The sequence below is a fragment of the Sinohyriopsis cumingii genome, chromosome 2 (assembly GCF_028554795.1).
Source record: "Sinohyriopsis cumingii isolate HCF-2022 chromosome 2, ASM2855479v2, whole genome shotgun sequence".
Classification (NCBI taxonomy): Eukaryota; Metazoa; Mollusca; class Bivalvia; order Unionida; family Unionidae; genus Sinohyriopsis; species Sinohyriopsis cumingii.
In genome coordinates this window covers 91960492-91988274 of record NC_142962.1, presented here as the reverse complement: position 1 = coordinate 91988274, position 27783 = coordinate 91960492, and the positions used below count along the sequence as shown (strand labels likewise).

Below are 27783 nucleotides of genomic sequence, written 5' to 3'. Positions count from 1 at the left end.
TCATAAATTAATAAATAAAAATAGGAGCAAAATGCTTATTTTATCAAAACCCATATATGCAAATGTGAAAGATTGCGTGAAAATGCCAAATAGCTTGATATAAATATTTAACTGCCCAGCCGAGGTAAGGCCAGGTTGCGTTTTATCACATATCTTATTTTGATTATTTATAAACGATTTAAAGACACATATGTCTGACCAGAATAACGATGTATCGCAGAACTAAGTAATTTATTTATACTGTTGTATGCAGATGACATGGTTGCCTTTACCGAAACTGCTGATCAGCTTCAAAGACTTCTAAATAAACTAATGTAATACTGCAACGTCTGGAAATTACGTATAAATCTGGAAAAATAAAAAATACTAAAATTGTAGACTTTTGGAAGGGGGATAATTTAGTTGATATGAAAGTTGGTATTTTGATGATTGCGTGATATATATATATTGTACGCTGTATCAATGAAATAATACGAGATGTATACACTTTTCATTAAAAATAAACGATGCTTGCACAAAGAGTGGTATATCATGGATACAGCGTACATACTAAACATATATTTTATTTATATCACATACAAATACACATATTTGCCTTTTGAATAGAGTTTAGAGTGACTACGGGCAACAGTGTAATGACCAAATCAATGAACTCACATCCCTTGCCGAGTGTGTCCGTCGCAAAATGTAATGTCCTTTTGTACCTATTCACAATCACCTTTGCATACTGATAAGTTGATTGTTTACATTTTTTAGTTTCTTTTTTTTTCTTCACGTTGATTAAATCAATATAATTCACAACTATGATTGATATATGAAAGATGGTTTTAATGAAGAAAGAAGAGCACTACAAACACATAGATTCTTGAATACTGAACGCTCATCGATGTACTGACGTATAGGCGCATGGAAATTAGCGTGGAATAGAATCTAAGCAAAATGACGAGCCAACAATAGGTAATTAAAATATTTTAATATATTTAAAGTTGATCTAAGTCATTATTCTGCTTTAATTAGCATTACTACCGACCATAAAATTCTCTCTCTCTCTCTCTCTTACTTTGGTCGGTTTGACTTAACATTTACTATCATCCTTCATAGGTTCACAGACACTTGTATTACACAAGCGAAACTCCTCTATTCTCGTCTTTTCATGATTTTCGCCCTTATGTTGATACGATGGTCAGCAGGAGAGAGAGAGAGAATTAATAATAATCGATTTTTAGAACCGTATATAGTACAAGTCACATGGGTTATGTATGCGCATTTACTCATTTTATATTAAATACAAATTGTCCTTTTAAAGTTTAACAATAATTTTCCGTAAACAAAGTCTATTCAGTCCTGATTATTGAATGATCTGCACCATAACTGTCATCAAGAAACTTCCAGACTCAACTTATATACAGCATTGGATTATTACAATGGTGGCCATATACTAAATTTGGGTCAAATTAAGAACGCGTCCAGTGGAATCGTCACAATCGAGGGTAGTACGAATTTATTTATCAATATGCGTAACTTTCATTGTGACATCATAGCGTGCTACATTCAAAATGTCTACTTACTTTAACATTGGTTTTGCCGCATGCACCTCTCGGGGCGTCTAAATAATGACCATCCAAAGGAATGTGGATATATACGAATCCAAATGAAGTGAATACTTGTCATTTAAATTTATGTAGAATCAAATTCTTAAAAAATGACATTCATTAATGAAATAGTCGGTGTTGAATGCCTACATGACTTGTGTTGTAATAGGTTTAAGATACAACAACATCAACATTACATACGTGTGTCCCGTAACCAAAACATTTACCTCAATGTGTCGAGCGGAAATTGCAACTTTATATCATTGATTATATAAACACTTTAGATAGGTCCCAAAGGAAGTGTATATATACCGTTATGACGAACGATATTAGGTTACTTGGTGCAATTTCAGACTTTGTCAGGCTTAGCACTATTTAGTAGGACCCTAAGGGGAGGTCACTGTACAAGATTTCAACCGAGTAGGCAGCATGGCACATAATTCAAGTTATCGAGGTGTGTATTTTAATGTACTGTGAGGTCTAGGTCTGTTTGCAATATGATTGTAAAGTGTTAGTATATACATTTTCGATGTAAGGAATTTTCTGCAGCTAATTTTTGGAAACAGACCAGTACAGTTCAAGATAACCGGGTTACCAGAAACACTGGAATACTCATATTTTTACCGTTACAGTATACTCATGAAGACGAATGTATAATGATTTTAATATGTTTCAGTAATGATTAAAAAGCAAAATAAAATTAAGTGAAATTTCTTTTGTAGGAATTATTTAATTTTTTTATTTGTATCTAGTTCATGCACAGGAGTTTGACGTTTTATCACGATAAAAGTGACAACACGAAATCACCTTATACTACTGTCGGCCATTTCTGCGCACCTATAAGGTTTTCGTTTCCAATATTGAAGCAAAACGCATACCGAATTCGAGCGATTGACAAAAATAAAATACAGCAATGCTTACCATTTGAAAAGATGCAACTGTCACCAGAATATTCTGTTAAAAATAATATTAATTTTGGACACGGGGGATACCAACCCCATGTTTTCCCGGTCTCTCTAAACACCCCAAGACACCCTAGGACACTCCAAGACTCTCCAAGAACACCCCAGTATTACATATATTGGCACCAAAGCTCGCAAAAACGTACTAAGAAGAGATAAAAAGCAAACACACATACATTGTTTCCATCAGTGATGAATAGTATTGGTCGATGTCCCTATTTCCAATAACCAACGGAAACTAACTCTTATGCATCAAATATCTTTAATTTTATAATATTATTAAACAATTTCCTTATTTAATGGCTATGCACCATACTTCTCTCATTTATTTTGTTATGAACTGTTTATATACAAATTTTCATTTTAAATTGTGTATCAACATTTTTGACAGAGACGTTCAAAATACATGACCAAAGAGTGTTACAAGCTCCACACGAGTGATTTCTCTTGATTTTAAGTAGCCGTGAAGGAAAGTTGCTCTGTAATTCCTTTCGATTTTACATCAATGTCATGCTTGAAATATCAGATGTAATTTATCAAAGCTGTCTGATTATACAGGCCATTTAATGATTGGCACATTCATATTGACAATTAATTATCAACAATAACTCGCAAACCACCAAGTCGTTTAATTCTCTTTATGAATTACTCTGTCTCAATAGCGAATCGAGAGGACATGCCAATAATATTACCCAAATTATGGACTGATTAAAAGAAGAAAAATGTTGAAACACACATAACTGGTTTGTTTTAGAAGTTATTAATGTTTTTGCAAGCATAGTAATAGAGTATAAAAGGTAGATTTTCGTTGTTTTAAATTTATTTAATATAGCAAGTTTCTAGCTGAAATCAGAAGAAAAAAGATATGAGCTATCGCATTCACATTTATTTTTACCAAACTAACTTTACAATGTTTCCATAAAGAAAATAACAAATTAACTTTTAGTAAATCAGGCCATTATCAACACTATCAAACAGCAATGCATATTTATTGATTATTGAGTTCTCTAGCAAATCGTGCTTTTTTCGCATTATATTTATAAAACAAACTGCATAAAGAGTTATTGATGAGTAAAACGATAGTATAACGTATCAAAGAGTTGACGGAAACAGTACAAACGAACATGTGATATGTATTGATCCTGTTCTTCTGTACACATACGCCTCTTACAGAACTTTCAAGAGCTTTCTGGAACATATTGCTACAGAGCTAGATAGAGGTGTTGAGTCCGTGGAAGTAAGAGTGCCTGAAATGATGGAATGTGGAAGTGATGATGAGAAGAGTATAACCAAGCCAATAGAGCCTGTATTCCCCTCGGCTGCATGCTGTCTGTGCACGAAACATCTGAAGGATAATGTCAGGCACTTCCTTCAAAATAAAATATGGGTGGAAAAGGGTGAACGTGATATAATAATGACCCAAATATTTGATACCAGTGTCATCACAGACACAAATACTACAATAGATTTTGAAAGTCAATCGGAACTTCTGGAAACAGTCATCAATGAATAGCATCCAATATTTGCACCATACTTTATAAATAACTTGAAACCAAGACTACATAAATATTTTTTCATAAAGATAGCTGCAAAAATGCTGAACGCGTGAATTTGACTAATGACAATGCAGAGTCCATCAATAACATTCTACAACTTTCCGTTGACTGGAAACCACAACACGCGCAAGATCTAATACATAAACTTTTCAGCGTGACACAGCTCCATTTCATAGATGATAGAAGTGCTCTTTACGACAGCAGGAATTATCAGTTAATGAAAAAAGAACACATTTGACACATACATGACAGCGTCTGTAGGTGCGATCAAAGTACATGAAATCACAAAATGGAAAAACACCGTAATTAATAAAGCTATTATTATTATGTACTACTAATTATAAAATATATATTGTGTTTTGGAAAGCTAAATATTATTAAGAATTTACATATATCTGTAATCGTATTGATTTATTGTATAGAAGATTTCGCTACTAATTTCATGCTCAGTACATGTTAATTTAGAAATAAAATACAATTAAAACTACAGAACATGATATATTGGTATTTGAAGTCGAACATTTAATACTTTGCAATTACTGCAAACAGTGCTGGAGTCAGCCTGAAATATTGAAATTAGTAAGATGTTTTTGCTAATCGTTAGTTGATTCAATATTTAATTATTTACATTATGTTCTAAAAATAAAGAAATTCTATAACTGTATGAAGTTGGTAAGCTTGAAGGAAAAAAATAATTATATATATATACTATTATATCTAAAACATATGAATATACAAGCATCATCTATGCTACTTGGTATGTTCAATTCAGAAATAAATAGATAAATTGCTATAAATATTTAAGAGAGGAAGACTGACAGAATAAAAAAGAATAACGAATCATTACATGATCCTGTATCGCAAATGCGATACTATCATTTCCCACATCTGTTACAAGACAAAGCAAGCTGGTGAGGCCTGACATGCTTATGATATTATATACAAGGATAAAATGTCATTGTCACAATTAACACAATTTAGTTCATATTGTACCACAATATATCCGATCGAAATGTCACAATATAAACTGTAATTACTATAAATTAATGCACAATTTTCACACAAGTATGCCAAACACCTTTATTAAAGCTTAGGATAAAAACTAGCATGTAATGCAAATGTTTGGCTCTTTTGTACAAATTTAAAGCATGAGGTGCATTTAATTTTCAAACCTTTTTCTTTTCATTCAAATTAGCATGCATTGATTAACTTATTAAAAGTGACTTTAGTTATAATTGACTGTTTACATCTTTTTTTTTAAATTGCAGACATCAAAGAATAACTGTGTGATTAGTGGGAATGATCATTAGCAGTGTGTTAATTATTGTTTCTAATATAAAATCTGATTATTTTATGCAAATTTCTAGTGTGCAGTAAATGTGATTTCTTTTCATTCAGATTAGCGTGCATTCATTAACTTAATAAACGTGACTTTGATTATAATTAACTGTTGACATTTTTTTCAGTGACTTAGAGATGTATTGGTATCTACTATAATTGCAGACGTCACTGAATAATGGTGTGATTAGTGGAAATTAGTATTAGTGCTAATTATTATTTTAAATATGCATGAATTGGGGGCCAATTGTCCCATGACTGGAGTTGAAGTGTCTTGGGAATTTTCTTGGTGTCGAAATGTCTTGCTTCCATGTGGCATTGCCACTTATTTATAATTGTTGATAAATATTCACGTTACTGCACCCGAACACTCTTCGTCGAAATGGGAGTTATTTCCCTTGGCAACTCTTTGACTTCGCTACTTTTCCGTTAAATAAACAATCGTTATATATTCACACTTTTTGTTTCTGTTTGTTTGTGTTGTTGTTGAAATTTAAAGTAGGTAATTTATTGAGTCTTGATGTGTTCTTTGAGATTATTGGGGTGTTTAGTGAGACCCCCATGTTTTCCTGACTTGCGATATGCCGGCCTGTTCTGTGTATAGCTTTGAAAAGATGTAATGTTTATCCATCTTGCTATAGAAATGAAATATATTACTTTGGACTGTTTCAGTCAGCAGTTCAGTCACGTAATTAGGTCAGGTTTAAAGCTAGTTTTACAAAATTCAACATAAAATTGCCAATAAATGGCAAGAGACACATGTATTAAGCAAACTAAACCGATCTTGTAAAAAAGTTAGTCAAGTTCAACATTTTATGAAAAATAATCTATTACGTGGAAGAGAAACAACAATGAATAGGATGTAATGTATTTACAGCGTCTTGTTGATGGGGAAAAATTACTATTAATTTAGAAACATACTATATGCTGTGGAATTTGTTGAGAATTTATGTTCTAGCGGCAAGTAGACACATTGGGTAGCAGACGATTTTGTACATGTGGGGCAGCTTCTTTCAAAATTGGAAACTTGGATTAAAATACAGTTTTAAGGTACGCATTTCCATCTTTTATATAATGTATTTATTTGTATGATTCTAAAAGATGCATAGTAAATTTTCTGAGTTACAGGTTCAAGAAGGTCATGGAGTGGGTCTTCACGTTGTCATTTAGAAATCACATTTTTTGTGCATTTCGAGTCTAAATGTGGGATATTTTTGTACACTTTATGAGTATCACTTTTCTTAATGTACGATTCTTCTTTCTGGATACAAAATGGATTTTTGACCCAAAATAGCAAGTGATCAAATGTTTACAGAAATGACGTATCGTTGCGCAGAATAGGCTGACATGGCGGAATATTCTGGTGACAATTGCTTCTTTTCAAATGGTAAGCACAGCGGTTTTTATTTTCATCAATTGGATGAATTCGGTAAGAGTTTGGCTTCAATATTGGAGACAGAAAACTTAGGTGCGCAGAAATGCCAGACAGCATTGTTTGTCGGCCAGATCTGCATGTGGGGTAATTCTGTGCAACGATACGTCATTTCTGTATCAAGAAAGAATGATCGTTAATTCAGAAAAGTGATATTTATAGAGTGTATAAAAATATCCCACATTTTGACTCGAAATGCACATGAAAATATGATTTCTAAATGTCAGCATGAAGACCCACTCCATTTCCTTCTTGAATCTGTAACCCAGAAAATCCAATTTACTATGTATATTTTAGAATCATACAAATGAATATATTATTTAAAAGACAGAACTGTATACCTTAAAAAAAAATCTGCATCTTAATCCAAGTTTCCAATTTTGCAAGAAGTTATCCCACATGTACAGAATCATCTGCTACCCAAAGTGCCAGCATGCCGTTAGAACGAGATTCACAAGAAGTTCACCGGTGTATAGTCTATTTATAAATTCTTTAGTGATTTTTTCCCCATAAACAAGACGTGAACACATTACATCCTATTCATTGTTGTTTATCTTCCACATAATAGATTATTTATTATAAAATATTGAACTTTACTCATTTTTTTACAAAATCGATTTAGTTTGCTTAATATCTCATGCCATTTATTGGCATTGTTACGTTAAATTTTGTAAAACTAGCTATAAACCTGATCTAATTACTTGACTGAACTGCTGATAGAAACAGTCCAAAGTAATGTATTTCATTTTTATAGCCTGATGGATAAATATATTTTCAAAGCTGTGTGCAGAATAGGCTGACTATCATGAGTCATGAAAACACGTGGCTGGTATCCCATGTGTCCAGAATTGATGTTATTTTGAACAGAATATTTTGGTGACAGTTGCCTCTTTTCAAATGGTGAGCATTGCAGTATTTTATTTTCATCAATCGGTCACATTCGATATGTGTTTTGCTTCAGTATTGGAGACGGAACCCTTATGTGCGCGCAGATATGCCTGACAGCATTGTATATGTGTGTATGTGTATATATATATATATATATATATATATATATATATATATATATATATATATATATATATATATATATATATATATATGTATATATATATATATATAACTGTGATCAAAGATAACAAGGCAGCCAAGTGAAACGAATACTTCATAATATAAAGAGCTTGATTTCACAGATAGGGACCATTGTGGGCAAGCGAGTTTCAAAGAATTCTTGAACTGGCACTTTGAGATATCCTCAAGGATGGTAAGAAGTTTCATTATTAATTCCAATGAAATCACATCAGTATTGTACTAATTAAGCAATACAAAAATTGAGTTTCATTGTAGACAGAGGTCTCGCTAGGGTTTTAAAACTAGGAGTCCAGGACTCCAGTTTTGGTAAAAATTGGATTCCCACCAGTAAAAGTTGCATTCCTCCTCCAGGGGTCAAGCTAGACTTGAATTTTAGGGAGAAGTGACTTCTCCTTTTGGACAGAACAGGGAGAAGTAAGAGCTCAACAGGGAGACGTGGACGCGAAGCAAGAAATGCAAGATATATATATATGTGTGTGTGTTATTTAAATTAAGCCCTCTATTTCCCAGTATTCATATTTGCATTTAACTTTGGATTAAAGCAAATACTTTATTTTCAAGTAGACAATTTTCTGAGTTATTTTGGCCATATGACTCTAAAAGAGAATAACAAACTACATTGTAACAAATTTTAAGAGTAACCAGATTATATTACTGTGATTTCAAGTTAGTAAAAATGCTTAATCAGCTACCCTTAATCAATTTTTTAAAATTCTTTTATTTATTAATACTTTCTAAAAGTTCACAAAAATGGCACTTTCAAGAATTTTTAAATGTGTTTGAAACAATCTCTGTACCATGTACATGAGGGCAAATGCACACGTCTTCAGATCATTGTTCGTCCTCATTTCTTCGTTGCAGATAAAACATTACTGTAACTATTCATACATAAATCTTTAATAAAATAATACCTAGGCTTTGCTTTCAATGAATTGTATATTTTTCTGAATATATTTGCCCAATGATTTACGAAAACAGACAATCAAATAAACTGGTACATCCCAGACTTAGAGATGTCCGCCATTATTTCCCGTTAGGCCTACTGGTTCACTTATAGTTTCAAACTAATTTTATGACAAAATAGTGTACAAGAGGCAGTTAATATATATCCAGATCACTGATTCTGATCTTAAAACACAAATTATTATATACATACTGTTGTTAAAGTTTCGAAGAAAAAAACAAGTTTGTATGTTTTTATCATCAAAGGATAGCATACAGAAATTGATAGTTGCTACCTTACTCAGGGAAAGGGGTTAATGGTCTATCAGCTATCAGAATACATGCTTTTGAATGGGTAAGAGTTTGTTTGTCAACATAATTGATATCAAAACTAGGCCTAGCAACTGATGTCTTGATGAATACATTTCACTACAACACAAGAACTAACCAGGGGCTAAGGTGAGGGGGCATCTCAGAAAGTATGGTAAGTCAATGTACCTCTTAAAGAATCACTGGGCGAAGTAGTTTTCGCTTTCCTAACAGAAGAAGGCGAAGTTTACATTTTTTAGGCGACTTAGTCGCCATGCCTAGTAGCGTGATCCCTGGCCCTCCCAAAAAAATATGAAAATTAGAAGAACTATTGGTTGCCATTGAGTTGAATTTCTACATTCTTTATAACACAGACATAGCTATTGCTCATCCATCTGAGTGAGACTGAATTTTGTCAATCCAAGTAAGGACTTATTCCAAACACTAAGCTAGGCATCACACACTTTCTTACGCTCAGCTACTGTCCCATCTGAACTATCAATTCTAGCAGGTTTAGCACTCTTCTGAATCTCGTTACAATCTTTGTAAGTTTGCCGTTTAACCCCAAATACTTATCCAAGTTTACAAATGGCATTTTGTCTGAGTCTTTTGATTCTGAGGCCACGTGCACTGCTCATTCAGCTACATTTGGAAATGAACACAATAACGAAAGCTAAAGTTGTTCACTTTATGTACTCTTATAAATAACCACATGTACATATCTGGGTCTTTCTGCCACTGAATTCAATCCTGTAAGTATCAGTAAATTTCCCCACCCGGCTGCCAGTCAGAGCCTTTGAACTTGCTACCCAGCTATTGCATCATGTTCTTTTGATGTACTCTTATAATGGCAACATGTACATCAAGTGGTCTTTCAGTCACTGAATTCTGTCATTGTAAATATCAGCACAGCTAGTTGATCAACAGATTTTCCCACAAAGCAGGTGGCTGAAGCAGGACTGGCAAGTCTTTGAATTTTGCTGCTCACCTATTATATGCATACAGAAGACTCCTGCCTCAGTGATTTTCTGCATCCCCCATATAAAAAAATTGGCATCCAAATACACATAATTAAGCATTTCTGAGACCTCAGGTAAAAGATTGTCTCACGAAATATAGCTCTCATGTTTTAGAAAAAAAGAATCTTGTTTGGGGGTGTATCAACAGTTAGTCTGGTTCCCTGCTCTGTGGAATCCCAATTTAGGAGGGTAATATTAAATACCACTACGGGAACCAGACTCATCAAGAAAACAAAATGCATGAATACACTTGATGGTTGTTGAAACCAGTTGGAACCATCTTTCATATGTTGGACATTTTGAAAATAACTTATTTAAACAGAATAACGAACAACTTCATTAGAAAAAGAGCGTTATTAAAAATTGTTATCGACGTGATTGTAAAATGAGGATTCAGTCAATAAACACCCCAGTTCCCAAATGCAGCTTTCCCCCCTCCCCGGTTTTCTCGATGTCAAAGCGATTTTTCCCCAATTTTTGGAGGTCCCTCGGTAACTTGCGCCTCACTTATAGTGCGGTCTATGTTTGTGGACCCCGTTGTGTGCACATTATCAAGGGAGAGGTATATATATATATAGAGAGAGAGAGAGTGAGAGAGTGATTTCGTGTTGTCATACATTTAATTATACTTTATGGATAAAACGTCAGATGCATGTAGCTAATATACTAAAGTCATTCCATTGTACTTGATTGGACATTTAATATAATAGCGATATCAGAACATATACATATAATACATTTTTGAATTTAGAGCTTGACAAATGATTTTAAAAAAATGATTTTTAGCAGACCCTCTGCCTGTTACGTTCTTATACATGTGGTCCTTTTTCAACTGAGTGTACATATGGATCAGGACAACCTCCCATTATTTTATATAAATAATGCTAAGATCCCCATTGTTCAACAGAAACTAGAATTCATTTACTGCTGGACTATGATTTAACAGCAATTTCAAAACTTTTCCAGTGTCAAGAAAACTACCCTGATCTAATTTGCCTTCACTGGATGTTTGTACTTGGAATTTCTGTCTTTTTCCTAATTTTGTTTGGCATTTTCATGTTCATTTATTTTAAAACATAAGTATATGATATATACAACAAAAAATGCAGATACACATTCTTGCATCTCACTGTCATAATCTCACGCTTATATTTTATGTTCTGACCAATTCGCCATTTATCATAATTGTCCAGTAGAGTAAAATCAAGTTTTACCAATGGATGTCATTACAAAAATTGTGACAGAAATTGGTTAAATCTAAATCATATCAAAATTGCTTAAATCAGAGTTTGTTTTGCTTAGATAAACAGCATTGTATAACATATTCCCCATTTGACTGACAGGCCAAATTTTCAGGAATATCTCACATATTTTTCAGCTCATATTGACACTTCTCACAAATTAAAGTCCAGTTGTTTTAGTCGAGCTGTACTTACTCTGGTGTCTTTTTCCTAATGGATTAAAATTCTGATACAAGCAAATGGATGCATTTTCATGTTCCATGGACATTGTTGTTGTGGAGTTCAACACCACCTTTCAGCACATGATAGGCTATGCTTGGCAGCCATTATAAATGGTAGAGGAAGAACCCGGGAAGAACCACTGACCCACGAGAAGCTACTGGCATGCTTTCTCACATACCCACATTGGCTGAATCCTAGACTCGAACCCACGCAGATTGAGGTGAGATGGCAGTGATCCATAACGGAGAGTGCTTTAGGCCACTCTGGGCCCCCCATGGACATACATTTCAGTTGGTTGAAATGTGATGGAAGTTGAGGAATGATGATGTTGGTTTAAGTTGAATTATATTTCTTTGACAAAATGAATAAAATATATATTAGTATTGATGAAAGCAGTTAGATAGCTTCATTTCATTTGAGATGTTTATCATTCCTTTAACTGATTTCAGCATCCACTAACATGCAAAGGATGCTGAGGTACAATACACAGAACTTTCATCATGCATGCAAATAAACTGCTGCCATTAAAAGTGTCTTTTTTGCAAAGAAAACAGAGCAATGCAAGATTTTACTGTCCGTCCATAAATAAAATGGCATGAACCAATCATTAGAAACAGATGAATACTTGTTTAGGAAAATTGTGACCTCACAAGGCAAATATGAGATACTTCTAATTGGTATTTATTTGCAGAGCAGTGTTATTTATTATTATAGGACAATGGATGTTCTTATTCTTTGTCATGCTTGACCCTGTTTTTGAATAGTTTGCTAACCATACCGATACTCTTGCAGGATTGTATCAACACGTCAGGAACAGGTCAACGTCACTTGTAGACAAACTTAAGCTGGTGACCTTTGCATGGAAGTCAGATCAGGTGTATATACCAAACAAAGAGCAGTTTGTGATAGATCTTCTGTGTGGTTATCTCATCAACAAGAAAAAGTAAGTTTCTCTCCACTTTAGTTTCAAAATTTCCTTTCATATTTGTTCTACTTTATTATACTAATTTGTTGAGAGATCTGCACTTGACTACACAGTGCTTTTCTCAGTTAATTAATTTATTTGTTTTTGCTTCATTCGTTTGTAGTTTTGTTTTGTGTTTAGGCCAGAGGAGTTTATGGGATGGTTTGTTGTCTGGCATCCATTTGTCTGTTAGCACAGGTCTGTTATTACTGCTCCAAACCTACTTGAGGATTGCCATGAAACATTATGCACAGATTCATCTCATGGTCTGTTCGGTCAGAAATGAAAATGGTGAGACAGCCACTAGAGTCAGCACAGTGGCCTTCTTGGAAATCTGTTTTCACTACTCCTCCAGAATGGATTGTCATATTCACATGGGGTTTCACCAAAAGGCCGACAATGGTATTAGCTGGTTCTTAATGAAAATGGTGCTGATTTAGCATTGAATAGGGCTGCCACAGCAGTTGATTTGCAAATCTTGTGATTGCTTTAATATATCAGACCTTGCTTCAGTACTCATCATTTGAAAAGAAGAAATGTCTGTATCTTGATTTCCAGGACATTATTTATATCTAGTAGAAAGTCATTTCAACATGGTGTTTCCACCAGAAGACTTCTTATAATGTCTAGTTGGTCCAAAAAGAAAATGGTGTTATTCTGACATTCGGTATGGCCCATTTGGCAGCAATATTGAAAATCTAATCATTACTCTTTCTGAATGGAAAGTCAGATTGGATTGTCACTAAAACATAGGGATGCAATGATTCATCGAGTTATTGATGCATCAATACTTTGCCAATACATATATCAATATAAGAGGTAGTGAATCGATACATACCCTACTACAAGTTAGTTTAATATTGAGCAGTCATGAATAATTATTACTTGGTTACCTTTTTATTCTTTAAATTCAGAATTCATCTGAGTAAGATATCATACTCACAGGCACTCATTTTTGTCATTTAAAAAGAAAAACTTAATGACAGCACCCACTCTCACAAGGTGACATGGTTTGTAATGTCACCCACCCACATGGTATATTTCATGCTAATTATCTTATCCTTACTGCATGTTCAGCATAAAGGAGACATTCCAAATTAATAAATAATAAGCACTTAATCAGTGAGAGTGCAAATTTCAGTAAATTTTGTATTTTCTTTAATAGTAGGAGAGGGGGTGTTGTCAATAGTTTCCTTTTTCACTAACAAAAACAAGTATCCATGGCCGTGTTAGTTGGTTTGCATTAATTTGAAGTACAGTGTGATAGATTTTTTTGGTATTCATCCCACTCCCTTACCCAGACTTGTTCTTGATGAGATTTTCCTTCCACAAGAAAATGAAACTTTTTCTTCTGTTTTCAAGATAATTTCTTCTAAATGCAAGTGATGCATGAAATTGGTAATATGTTTTTAAAGCATTTCTTCAGAGTACAAAAACAAAAGGTGTGGATGACCAAGGTGTGTCATGCATAGGATAAAATGATGCAGCATGAAATGACCTCACTGATCACTAACAGGTATGAAAGTACTTTTTGTTATTTTGTCATTAATGTAAATAGCAGCTATGTCTATGTCTGTCTGTAATCTGCATACTGGAAATACAATCTGTCACTGACATAAATGGGCACCACTTAAATCTGACAGACCTTAAAATGGTGGAAAGACTATTTAATTTATATGTCTGTTAACAGTGTATCTTATCATAGGATGTTTATTGTGTGTCATATTGATTTGCATCACTTGTGTATCATGTCACACCTAGGTGGCCTAGTGGTTAGAGCCCTCCGGCCAAGTCATACCAAAGACTTACATAAATGGTACTAACAGCTGCCTTGCTTGGTGCTCAGCATTAAGAGGTTAGTGTTAGAACTGGTCAGCTGGTGTCAGGATAATGTGACTGGGTGGGATATCAGCTTACATGTCTGCAGCATGATGCCCCAGTGCTAGACATCACTATAAACTGCCACATTGCAGACATCGTAGCGATATGATAAAATAATTGGTAAAGCTATGTTAAAAATCCAAGTCACACACAGAGACTTTTTGTGATCTCTAGTTGGTCCCAAATGAAAATACTGCTGCTTGAATATCAAAAATATGGCCAACATGAAAATCTAGTTATGGCTACTCCTCCTGAATGCATGGTCATTTAGACATAGGGTTTTAAACTAAGACTTCTCATGATGTCTAATTGATCCCAGTTGAAAATAGTTTTGGCATGACATCTAATATTGCAGCTATCTTGAAAATCATGTAATTTTTGCTTCCCAACAAGTAATTGTATCACCATTTGGTTTCATCAGAATTTTTATGGTGCTTATTTGCTCCTAAATAAAAGACAGACAGTCAGACTTCCTATTTGGCCACAATGGCAGTCATCTGATAAATATTAATGCTACTGCTACTTCTCAACAGAAAATTAGATCAACAACGGACTTCTACATGTACCAGAGTATTCCTTATAATATATCATTGCTTCCTAATTAAAATAGTGCCTAACAATTTTAAAAATCGTATTACTTATACTCCTAGATGGCTGGTTATATTGATTCTGGGGTTTTCACAGTGGCTTCTTATGATGATTGCTTGGTTCTAAATGAAAATAGTGTTTGATCTGACATCCATTATGGCAACCATCATGAAAATGCTGTTACTGCTGAATCTGTTTAACGTATTGTCATATTCACATGGGGATTCACCAAAAGACTTATAATGATGTTTCTGAACAAAAATGGTGCTGATCTTGCATCCAATTTGGCTGCCACAGCGGTTACTTAGAAAATCAAGTTATTGTTGTAAAATATCATGTGGTTTCAGCACTCATTGGTTAAAAAGGAGAAATAGTCTTATTGTGAATTCTTGGAAATTCTTTTGATCCAGAAGAGTGTCAGTCCTTTTGAGGGACTCTTGGTTAATTGGAATGTCTGTTTGATGTATATGTAATGGCTTTTCTGCATTCAGCTGATATTTCCTACTTTTCCAGACACCAGCTGACAGAGGAAGATGTAGAGCAGGTTTGGTGTTGTTTGCGTAAATTGCTCGGAACAAGTAAAGCTCACGTATCAAACAAGTATGGCCCATCTCTTGAAATTAAACCCTCTCTTGCACAGGTAAATCATCTCCATTTTTTATTCACTTTTTAAATGAAAAGCAGATGTGATTATTTGTAATTAAGATTTTGATCGATCCGTCCATTAAATTCAGTGTGTGTGTGTGTATATATATATATATATATATATATATATATATGAATCAGAGAACCAGAAGTTCGGATAGCTCTTGTTGGATACCACTTCTTCCCAAAAATTAAAATGGGGGCCATATATTTGTAAAGTTTTAACATAAAAGCTTTCAAAAGAATTATAAAATGTTGTAATAAATAAGAAAATATTGATATTCTGTATTATTACAATATTATTTGTCATCACTGGTGCAGAATTTGCAGTTGCCTCAGTTTTAAAATATGAAAACAAAATTAATTTTATATGGCTTGCTTTTCATATCACTAAAAAGCAGTGTGAGATAAAATAATATCAGAACCTAACTTCATTGCATTTCAGAGTCCAAATTATAAGTCCAGATTTTCACAACCTGATATCTTACTGGTTTTATAGGGTTTGATTTTGTGACTTTGGGAAACTTTTTCTTTCAACAGTTAATGATTATTTTGAATCGAAAATGCTTAAAAGAAACCCAGACACAATTCAGGCTGATTTCAGTCCCTGTGAATGTCCCTGCCCAGAATGACTGCAAGAGACTCGTTTTTGTATGTGGGCTTAAAAACTGATATTTTAGCAGGGGGTATGAGTGTTGCAATGACAGAATTTGTGTTCAAGTTTAGATATGTTTGTTTGCTTATAAGATATCTGATGTACTAAATCATGAGTGACTTTAAGTATATTAATCAAAGCTTTCACACAGAACAAACTGTAAAGACGGAAATTCCATATAGAAACATCCAGCAAAAGGCAAATTAGATTTTCTTGTCACATGAAAAGTTTTGTAATTGTTGGTCCAAAGTCAGTGTATGTAAAGAATATTGTGAACAATGGCTAATGAACTATGGAAACATGGTGTTGTATAAATTTGAAAGCTAGTAAAATGTTATGAAAATACATGTAAATGAGTCATTCATTGACTTATTGACTGCTATTAGCTCAATACCATGCCAATGCCTTTTATCCCTAAATGGAGTTTTTGTTAAGATCAGATAGTATCAACAAATTTGAAAGATAAGAAGATTGTTTTTATAGATGATTTATGCTAAGAAAAAAGATATGACTAGTTACATAGTAAATGATAGTAAAAATTTGTTTGGCAAACTACATCATGCCCACATGGGTGGATTGCTTGTGAAAAAAAGGTTAGATGATATAGTTGACTTTATCTGGGTCTTAGTCAAGGAACCTAACTTTTAATTTCAGGTACTGGTAGAATCCATACTTGCCGCAGCAAATGCTTACCCAAAGGTTACAATTCTTCAGGATTTGATTGGGTGTTGCTATAGCATCATCACCTCTCCAGCCCTCTCTCACATCTTTACTTTGAAAATTGACTCAATGGTATGATGAGATATATGATGCATTGGATTATTATTGTGAAGGATGTTTTATATAGAGACAAGGTCCATCCATTCATCTTTCTGTCCATCCATCCTTATTTGTTTGCCACTTGTTTGTGCAAATAGTCCCAGTGTTTTAGCTCACTTGGCTGTAAAGTAAAGTAAACCCTTAAGACCACTCTGCTATATGGGTCCCCCCAAAGTTCGTCATCTGTCAATCAGCAATTGCTTGGTAAGAACCTTGAATCCACATTTCTTAATTTCTGTCAGACTTGGAATATGGGCTTATGTCATAAAAATTTTGGGCTTGTCCAATAATGAGTGAGATCCACACATAGTTATGATTGGCTAACCTTGATATCACTCTGCATTCCTAATTCATAATCTGATTTTGTAATATATCTTTGTATCATCAATATCTTGGACAGTTTTGATGAGCAATATCCAGCCATTCTGATGAGGTCCTCTTGCATCTGATTGGCAGAACTATGTTTGGCTGAACTTGTCACTTGGAATGCCATATTTCAGATCCAGTTTGATCAAACTTGAAATATGATTCATGGACAGTTTCATTAATAAGTGAGATCCATACATATCAATGACATTTAATCTTCCATTTAGTTGGGTGAGCTTGTTACCACTGTTGAAAGAATATTTTTTAATCTGATTTTTTCAAGCTTCAGATAACAGGCTTATATGATCAAGAGTTCAGTAATGGGTATGACCCATACATTTTAATGAGATAACCTTTCATATGATTGGTTCAGCTAGTTACCACTTTAGAAACTATAGCTGATTCAGTTGTGATCAAACTTGGTAAATAGGCTTAAATATGTCAAGATCCATCCATATTAATGAAGTTATTTTGAATCTGATTGGTTGAGCTTGTCAGCATATTAATTACTATTTTCTGATTGAGCTTAGCAGTACATTAATGACTTTTTCTGATTATATTTCTGTCAAACTTGGGTTATGTCATTGGGTTACATAATATACTTCATTTTGAGCAAGATTTACACATGAGGTGATCTAGCACTTCTTACCACTTGAGCCAGCATTTATTGACACAATTTGAATAAAGCTTGGTGAATAGACCAACATCATCAATATGTTGCAAGGTTTTTATTATGAGAGGGATGCACAAGGTGATCTTGCATCTGATTATCAAGGGTTTTTTTTTTAGCTTTAGAAACTATAGCTTTGATATGAATGTGATCAAATTTGACAAATGGGACTGTCTTCAAGATACTAGCTGAGTGAAATTCATGCATAATAATAATGTGACCTTACACCTGATTATCTGAGCTTGTTAATAGTCCAGAACTATGTTTCTCATATATTTTGATCAAACGTTTTAAACGATTTTATATTTTCAAGATGTTTGATTATGAATACGGTTTTTGCATTTTAATGAGGTGTTCTTTTTACTGATTGGCTACGCTTGTTGCCACTTTAAATACCAAATTCCAATTGTATTTTGCTCCATCTTAAGTTTGTATAATCATCGTTGTAAATCGGTTGTATAATAAGCAAGATCTGGACATGTTAATAAGATATCTTGCATGTGATTGACTAAATATTACATAATTAAAATTAGTTTCAACACCTCCCCCCATTTGTGCACATACTAAAGATGTGATTTGCATTTGAATGACAGCGAATATTAATACTATAGAGGCTTTATTTATGTGAACACCATTTGAAAGCCTAAGCATAGATCTCACTTTTTGATGATTAGGCTTAAAAATGGTGTTCAGAGATAGAGGCCCCATACAGAAGAGACCAATCCTTGAATAAAGACCACCGTATCCTGCACCAAAGTAAAGTAGTGCATTTTTACTTGTTTGTGCCATCTTGTCATTGGAAAATATCAGGCCTCGGGGGGGCGGGGCAACATAGTCTGTGCAATTAGCGCTGTATGAATTACAGTTGTAAAGCACATGCTTGTAATGTTTTTTCTAAGTGTGCCATAAGGTTATGATATTAAGGAAAAACAATATCAGTTTAAGGTCAGGGATCAAGGTCACTCTGATTGAAAGGTGAAATGTTTTTGTTTCCACACAACAGCATTAATTATATATCACATACATGGACCAGACTTTGTGCATATCTTGTACTTTTGGTAAGGAAGAAGCCTATTGATATTGGTCAAATGTCAATGTCACTATGACTTATGAAAAAATTCTCAGTTCTGTACCCTCATCAAAGTTTGTGGATGACTTACACATTGGGAGGGAAACAAACCTACTAATTATGTGTTTAAAGGTCAAATGTCAAGATCACTATGAATGAAGAAGAAAAATGTTATTTTTCTTCACAATTATCTTTCTTTTTAGGTCATTGTCATGGTAGTTCTAATCAGAAAATAATGATTTCTGCACATAATGTTTTTAGTTACTGTTCAAAACCACATACCTTAATCAAAAGGTTAAGGTCATTGAGATTCATTGGTCAGTAATTCCCGAGTCAGCCATACTCTTCTGGTGTTTACATAGAGGAATATTAAACACAGGGTAGGCATATAATTTTTCATTCACATTACTATAATTGTAAAATGAGGCAAAAAGATAAGTTATTTGACAGATGTTTGCATTTATTAAATCAAAACAAAAATTTCTTCAAGATTCTTTGCACCATTGTTAACTGTGATACACTGTATTTCTTGATCAAATTTTAATGAGTGATGATGTTTAATTTTTAGTAGATTTTTCTCATAATGCACTTCACCTTTGTTTTTTAAAGATGGGTCTTGTGTCAGCAGTTACTTACCTGGTTGCCAGGGTAGTTCAGCAAGGCGAGTTACTGGATGAAAAGTTGATCAGCCTGTTTTCCTTGACAATGGAAAAGTTTGCACATCAGCAGAAACTTGCCCTCAGTCAGAAACAGGTAATTATATTTTTTTTTTTACATTCCAAGTTTCATGTATCCATCTTATCTGACACCACTCATGCAAATGTTTTGAAGAAATGAAATGTGATGAATATCTACTTTATAACTTAACTCCAAAAGGTAGAAATCAATTTTTAGCTCTACTCATCTATGATCAGAGAAGCTTATGGGATTACCTGTCATCTGATGTCCATCCATCCATCCATTAGCACAAGTTTGTTATCATCACTCCTAAAGAACTTATATGAGGATTGTCATGAAACTTTGTGCATGCATTCATCCTTAGGTCTAGTTGGTTCTAAATGAAAATGGTGATATTCAGACATCCAATAGACTGCCGTAGAAGCTATTTTTTGTCACTATTCCTGAAAAGATGATCACATCAGCATAGGGTTTCCCACTAACAGAATTGATATAATGCTTGGTAGGTCTTAAATGAAAATGGTGCTAATTTGACATCTAATTTGACCATCTTAGAAATCTATTCATCACTACTACTTGCGAACAGAAAGTAGTATTAACATATGGTTTTTACCAGAAGACTTCTTATAGTGTTTAATTTTTCCTGAGTTATAAAGGTTCCTTGCTGCTGTTGCAACCATTTTGAAAATCTTATCAATATTGCTTCTGAATAAATTGTCTCATCAACATGAGCTATTCCTTGAAAGACATCTAATGATATCTGATTTGTCCTAAATGAAAATGGTGTTGGTCTGAAATCCAGTATGGGGGCTCCATATAGCAGAGTGGTCTAAAGCATTTGCCTTTACTGATTGCTGCCATCTGTCTATGTAGGTTCAGGTCTCAAACTCAGCTAATGTGGGTATGTGATAAGCTTGCTAGTTGCTTCCGGTTGGATTATGGTTCTTACTGGGGTTTTACTGGGTTCTTTCTGCACCAATTAACCTGGCCTCCATCTATAGCCTATCATGCACAAAAAATTGGCATTGAACCCAAACCAACAACATCCACAGCAGCCATCTTGAAAATCTTGTTATTGCTATACCTCCGTTTTTCTTTAGAAGATTTCTTAATGGTGTCTAGTTAGTGCCAATCTGACATCTGATATCACCACATTAGCCATCTTGAAAATCTTATATCTACTTCTCCTAGATAGAAAGTCATATCATTATTGTGCTTTCACCAGAAGACTTCTTATGTCTAGTTCTTACTAAATTCAAATGGCACCAATCTAACATCCAGCATGGCCACCTTAGAATCAATCCTGAAAATCTTATTATTGCTACTTCTCCTAAATGGAATGTCATATCAACATGGAGTTTCACCAAATAAATTCTGATGGTGCCTAGTCTGTCCTCAATGAAAGATTTGACATCCATTATAGCCACGACGGCATCCATCCTGAAAATCTTAATGTTCCTATTTCTCCAGAATAGACAGTCCTATTGGTTTTCACCAAGAGACTTCTTGTGATATATAGTTGGTCCTAAATGAAAGCTGCCTTGTACGCATCCACTGAGGCTGCTACAATGAATGCACTGAAAATCTTGTCACTAATTCTCCTGGGTGGTCATATTGGCATGGGATTTGACCAAATGTCTTCTAATGATGTCTGCTTTGGCCTAAATGAATATGGTTGTGATCTTGTATCCAAAATGGCTTCCACAGCTTCTAATTTAAAAATTGTATTGTTCAAAAATATCAGAAATGGTCTCAACACTCAGCAAGTAAAAGAAGAAATGATTTAATCCTAGATTCAGGAAAAAATTCTTTTCAAACAGCAGAGCACCAATCTCTTTGATAGACTTTTGTTTTAACTTTCTTGTAGGCCCAGTTCTTTTTCATGAAAATTTTATCCAGACCTAACACATCAGTTTTCAGATCTATGGTTTCCTGGCTAAAGACATGACTCCATCATTTCATGTTGATTTCAGCATGTTTCCAGAAAACAACTTAGACAAAGAATGTTACAGCAAACCTTTTTTAAAAAAAACTCATTTTAACCAGACTGGCTATATATATATATATATATATATATATATATATATATATATATATATATATATATATATATAAAGATTGTCATTCTTTTTTTTCAGTGGAATACAGTGGACTTTAAACTGAACATTTCCTTCATCTCTCATTTATTTGCATGTCCATCCAACAAATTATGTTACTGCAGAATAATTCTGTTGTTAATGGTAAAATTTGCTGTCCACTTTTCATTTGATAGAATTTTGGATGAGATTGAATGTCAGCATTGGCCTGAGTTGTGCCATCAGATGTGGTGCTTGTTATTTACCAAATTTTGATTTACTTCTTTAAATTTGTATGATCTTTTAATTTTCTTTTTGTCAGTTCTCTACATCTTCATTTAGCAGAGCAATTGCACCTGAAGGACTGCCATTTGTTTTCAGCCAGTAATTATGTTCCAAATAGATTTCACACAGATTTGATGTTAATTCTGATAAGATCTTTAAATAGAATGTTGTTGTTGGGTTTAATGCCATTTTTCAGCACACGATAGGCTATGCATGGCAGCCAGTATTAATGGTGGAGGGAGAACCTGGGAAGAACCACCGACCCACGAAAAGCTACTGGCAAGCATTCTCACATACCCACATAGGCGGAATCCTTGACTCGAACCCATGCAGGCAGAGGTGAGATGGCAGTGATCCATAACGGAGAGCGCTTTAGACCACTCGGCCACTCAGGGCCCCTCTTAAATAGAATGTGTTCATATCTGTGAAGGATTGAGTTATCATTTTGTGGCAGTGTCTTTGACACAAAGCAAACATTGCTGAAATTTACCTGTATCTCATTCCATCACAATGTTTTGCAGCGTTTGCTCCAGTTGAGATATTGTATTGTTTTTGTTGCCAGATCCTTCAACACAGCTGTGATAAGCTTCTTGTGCCAGTCTTGATGTTATGGTGGCTGTCCAGGCATAAGAAACATTTTGAGACAATCTCCATGATGGCTGTAAAGGCACTAGCTGCAGCTTTGTTTCATAGGTACATATATATTTTTCATATTGGACACCAGCTGCAGAATGTGTACAGCATGTTCTGTTTGGTGTATGATGCAGTCGTAGATCTCTATCTAGACATAATGAACATCAGTCACAGATTGTAAGACACACAGTAAGTAATGAAACACTTGGTCATAATTAACATCTCTTTACAGTGTGCTCTGTCCATAAGTCTTAAAATATCAGGGTAAAATTGATGACTAGAAGGGGTCAAGGTTCCCTTCTCAGAAAAAAAAAATGTTTTTAGGCTTATCCTGAAAGCTGATAAGGCCATGTTTTGCCAGTAAAATGACTTGCTTTTTCATTGTTGGAATGTATATTAAACAAAGACTATCAGTGAAGTGTTACATTTTTTGAGGTGGCAGGTCAACAAATAATTTTTTTTAAATTAAAGAGTGGCATAAAATACTGACATTTGTTGAAATACCATAGTATAGTTTCCAGAATGACTTTTTACAAAAATTGAAGTTACACCTAATCTGAAACCCCAAATTTCCAGTGCATTTAGTGATTAAGCATTAGTCATTTTTTATTTTATTACAACTTTTTGAATAAATACTTGGACATCAAATAAAACATCCAGCAAGAGCTGCATGAAAATATAGGATCCCTAGTATGTATATAGTCTAACAGCACACTAAGACAATATTGGCTATATTGTGTGAATTAATCACTGAGTTGTCAAATGTAAAGTTAAAAAGCCACAAAACTTAAGTTGTAGAAATGGTCAACATTTTGTTGTGAAGATCTCTTTATTTCTTTCTGCATGAAAATTACTGTTGCAATGGCTGATGGAAACTGTTGATAACTTCATTGAGAAAATTATGTAATTGATTACATTCTGTTATCCTTGGGAATGGAATCTGAATGGAAGTCAAGGAATCAAATAAACTGCAGCTTACAATTAATTGATGATATTCAAGTTACCATAAATTGTACTATTTGGCCTTTGTTTTCATTAACTATTACCATAAATTGTACTATTTGGCCTTTGTTTTCATTAACTATTACCATAAATTGTACTATTTGGCCTTTGTTTTCATTAACTATTACCATAAATTGTACTATTTGGCCTTTGTTTTCATTAACTATTACCATAAATTGTACTATTTGGCCTTTGTTTTCATTAACTATTACCATACATTGTACTATTTGGCCTTTGTTTTCATTAACTATGGATCTAAATACAGTGGAATTTGTGTAATATATTTCTGTGAACCCTGAATTCTTAAAATACAAACTGATGTCTTGAAAAAACGAGGTATGCCATTAATTAATGTTTCGATAACAACAGCCAATATTTTCAAGTCATCCATGACAGCAGTAGTTACATGATTTGTTAAGCAGTGTTAAAACAGTGTGTGTGTGTGTGTGATTTAGATTTTTTAATGTTGCTTGAACAGTTTTTGTCATATTGTTACAAAGTCTGCAGTTTGGCAGTTTATTGTGATGTCTATTACTGGGGCAGCATGCTACAGACATGTCCCACCAGCTGCATTTTCCTAACACAACCAGTCCTTACACAAAGCTCTTAATGGTGAGCACTATGTGAGGCAGCTGCTTGTGCCATTTTTATCAGTCTTTGGTATGACTTGGTGGGGGTTTGACTATACTCAGTGTACTTGAAAATCTCTCTCTCTCTCTCTCACTCTCTCGTGTTACCCATTAATATCAAAAGACTGTTGGATATCTTAGCCTTTATGGTTTGTGAATACTGGGTGGTTAGTAGGATTAGCCATTTGCAAAACAGTCTTTGCCATCTTCTGTTTCCTAATTTTTGTTACCAGAAGCAAGAAATAGTATCCAAATGCCTTATTACATAAAAAGGGGGATTGCAAGTTTATAGAATGTTTCTCATCTTTTGACAATCTCCAGTCAAGGTATCAAGTAAATCGAGAACATCCATGCAAATATCCTCCCTTATTAAAGTTTGATTGGTTAATAGTGATAACAAATTTCACATGGCAGCTTCCTTGCCATGTGATGGACTCCCAATTAGTCCATAAAATAAAAATTTTAACAATATATGTATGTCCTTTTATCAAACTTGAAGCATTAACTGCACCTAATTCATTGCATTAAATCCAGGTCATCTCATTTGCCACACAGAACACTAATTGACTGGTCCAAATTAGATCTATTATGAAGGGGTCATAAAGTTATATTCCTGAGTGCAAGACTGTCCTATTCCATATATAAGGCTTTGCTACTGCTGTGACAAACAATCTTTTTCATTCTGAGGACTTTCTCAAGAATGGCTAATGTGGTCTTTACTTCAAAGTGACATCATTTAATACCAGAATTATGGTATTTCCAAACTTATTTTGATTAAATTTGGTTTTACAGGTTTTTATCATCAACAACTTGGGATAGGTTTGATTATAAGCAAAATGTGTGCACAATAGTCAGTTGATATTGCATCAGGCTGAGGTTGTTATTATTCAGCTTGCATTCTGGGTAGATTTAGCTCAAGATATATATCACCAACGTTTTCTTCTGATCATAAGTGATGTTTGTGTTTCTTATTTTATATTTGTAGAGAATTTTATGAAAGATAGCTGGTAAACAAATGACCTTGGCATTGCAAAATTGTTAATGTTGGTAAAATGTTTTGGAAATAAATCGTCTTTTTGCTGTCTGTTTAATGCTGTAGACAGAGCACATGACCAATGTAATATTAGAAAGTAGGTTCATACTCTTTTGATGAACAAATATTAATTAAAAGTAAAGATAGCAACATGATCTTTAGACAGTTGAAAACAAGTAAATTTTGATTACTTTTTGAATACTTTCAAGTGATCACAGCAGCAGCTACAGTATGTACCTGAATATAGTAACTGGCAATGAAGGAGAGAAGAAATCACAAGCACCTAAAGCTATAGAAAATCTATTTCAAGTGATACAGGATCTTCAGCAAGGGACAGTAAGTGTCAAAATCATACTTAGCAATAAATGTTAGACTTAACGAGATAGAAAGCCTACAGAGCCCACATCCGGGGCATCTTAAAAATTATAAGTAGCTTATGTCTTGCTGAATTTAATCGAGTTATCTTTTACATGGAAGTTCAAAGATATTACACCAATGGACCACTTGTAATAAGAAGATATGAAGAAGGGTTCTGCAGAATGGGGTATTGCAATTTTGACCATTTAATTCAGTATCTATAATTCAATAACTTTGCCTGTCTCTCAAATGTGACTAATATATTTCAGTATCTATGCCTATATCTTAGTTGTGACCCATATAATTCAATATCTCTGCCTGTATCTCAACTGTGACCCATATAATTCAATATATATGCCTGTGAATCAACTTTGACCCATATAATTCAGTATCTATGACTATGTCTCAACTGTGACCCTTATAATTCAATATCTATGCCTGCATCTCAACTTTGACCCATATAATTCAATGTCTATGCCATTATTTGACTTTCTCAAACTTCAACACACTGTTTTAACTTATAATCTTAACCTTGGCTAAAATGGAGATGCTGCCACCATCACTGTAGTGACCTGAAATGTCGTTCCTTTGTCCTTGCTGCAGTGGTTAAGGTGTTGGACTTATGACCAGAAGGAATTGGATTCCATTCTCACCATCAAATCATTCTGGATCAGTTACCATGGTGTGTTTTTGATCATTTAACTCTATATCCCATCACATAATATAACTTTCAAAGTGTTGATGAACTGTAAAACACCAAAAACAGAATATGAGATGATTTTGCATCTGATTGCTTGAGTTTTTTTTTTAACTGGAAGCAACATTTCTGATCCAATTTTTATTAAACTTGAAATATGGGCTTATATCATCAAGATAATGGTTGGATTCAGTAATAAGTGACATTCATACATATTAAGTAATTCTACATCTGATTGACTGACCCTTCTACAGGCATGATTTTTTTTCATTTTAAAGTGGAATTGCGTTTTTCTCCTGGCTTGAATCCGATTTTCTTGATATAGTCTGTTTTATTTATCATCTCCTATCCGGGTTTTTAAAAACGGTCTGTTCTGTCCCGTTCTGCAATTATCCTTGTCAAGAATTTGTTCCATATACAGTGTGACCCCGCTATAACACGGTAGTTGGGAGCCATAAAACCCGACCGCGTTATATACCAAACCGTGTTATATGCAACTAAGTCAGTTAGGTTAAGAAAATGTACCCCTCCCCTCCCCCCCAAAAAAATGGGGGTGTGTGGGTAATAAATGCAGGCGGTAAAATACGTGCTTCGTTGGCACAGTTACCATCTTGAATTGATGCATATTAAATGAGAAATACACCTATAGTGAAAAGAGGGAAGACATAATAGTTTACTTTATTTAGAGAACCATGAATTGGTACATATACGTGAATCCTGTTTATATATAAATGTCTAATGTATTGCATGAATATCGTATCAACACTGTGTACTCACCTGCGAACCTTATCATATACATTGAATCCACAATACAAGTGATTCCATCGAAAATATGCACACACAGCTTTAAAATATTCATTAATTTTGTAACAGGTCATATTGGTCTGAATTAAGTGGAAAAACATAGCACAATCACGTAACGAATGATGAAGCACATTTACTTTAAAGTTCGTTCCAAGTCGGTAAAAGTTAGTTTCACAGTGCAGTTAACGTGTTCCAGTCACATTGGAAAATGCAAAAATCCATCAGATT

General features: G+C 34.0%; 1 protein-coding gene across 2 annotated transcripts in view; it reads left to right on the top strand.

Moving 5' to 3' along the window:
* The first annotated feature begins 1960 nt into the window (after positions 1-1960).
* LOC149805368 (unhealthy ribosome biogenesis protein 2 homolog) overlaps positions 1961-27783 on the top strand; it is a 153359-nt gene continuing 127536 nt past the window's right edge. For both annotated transcript variants that reach the window (XM_089949746.1, XM_089949737.1), the window contains exons 1-7: positions 1961-2046; positions 12498-12648; positions 15652-15778; positions 17093-17230; positions 19972-20115; positions 22963-23093; positions 25907-26033. In XM_089949746.1, the coding sequence (XP_089805872.1) occupies positions 2022-2046; positions 12498-12648; positions 15652-15778; positions 17093-17230; positions 19972-20115; positions 22963-23093; positions 25907-26033 (843 nt within the window). In that variant the 5' untranslated portion in view covers positions 1961-2021. The remainder of the gene's footprint in view (positions 2047-12497; positions 12649-15651; positions 15779-17092; positions 17231-19971; positions 20116-22962; positions 23094-25906; positions 26034-27783) is intronic.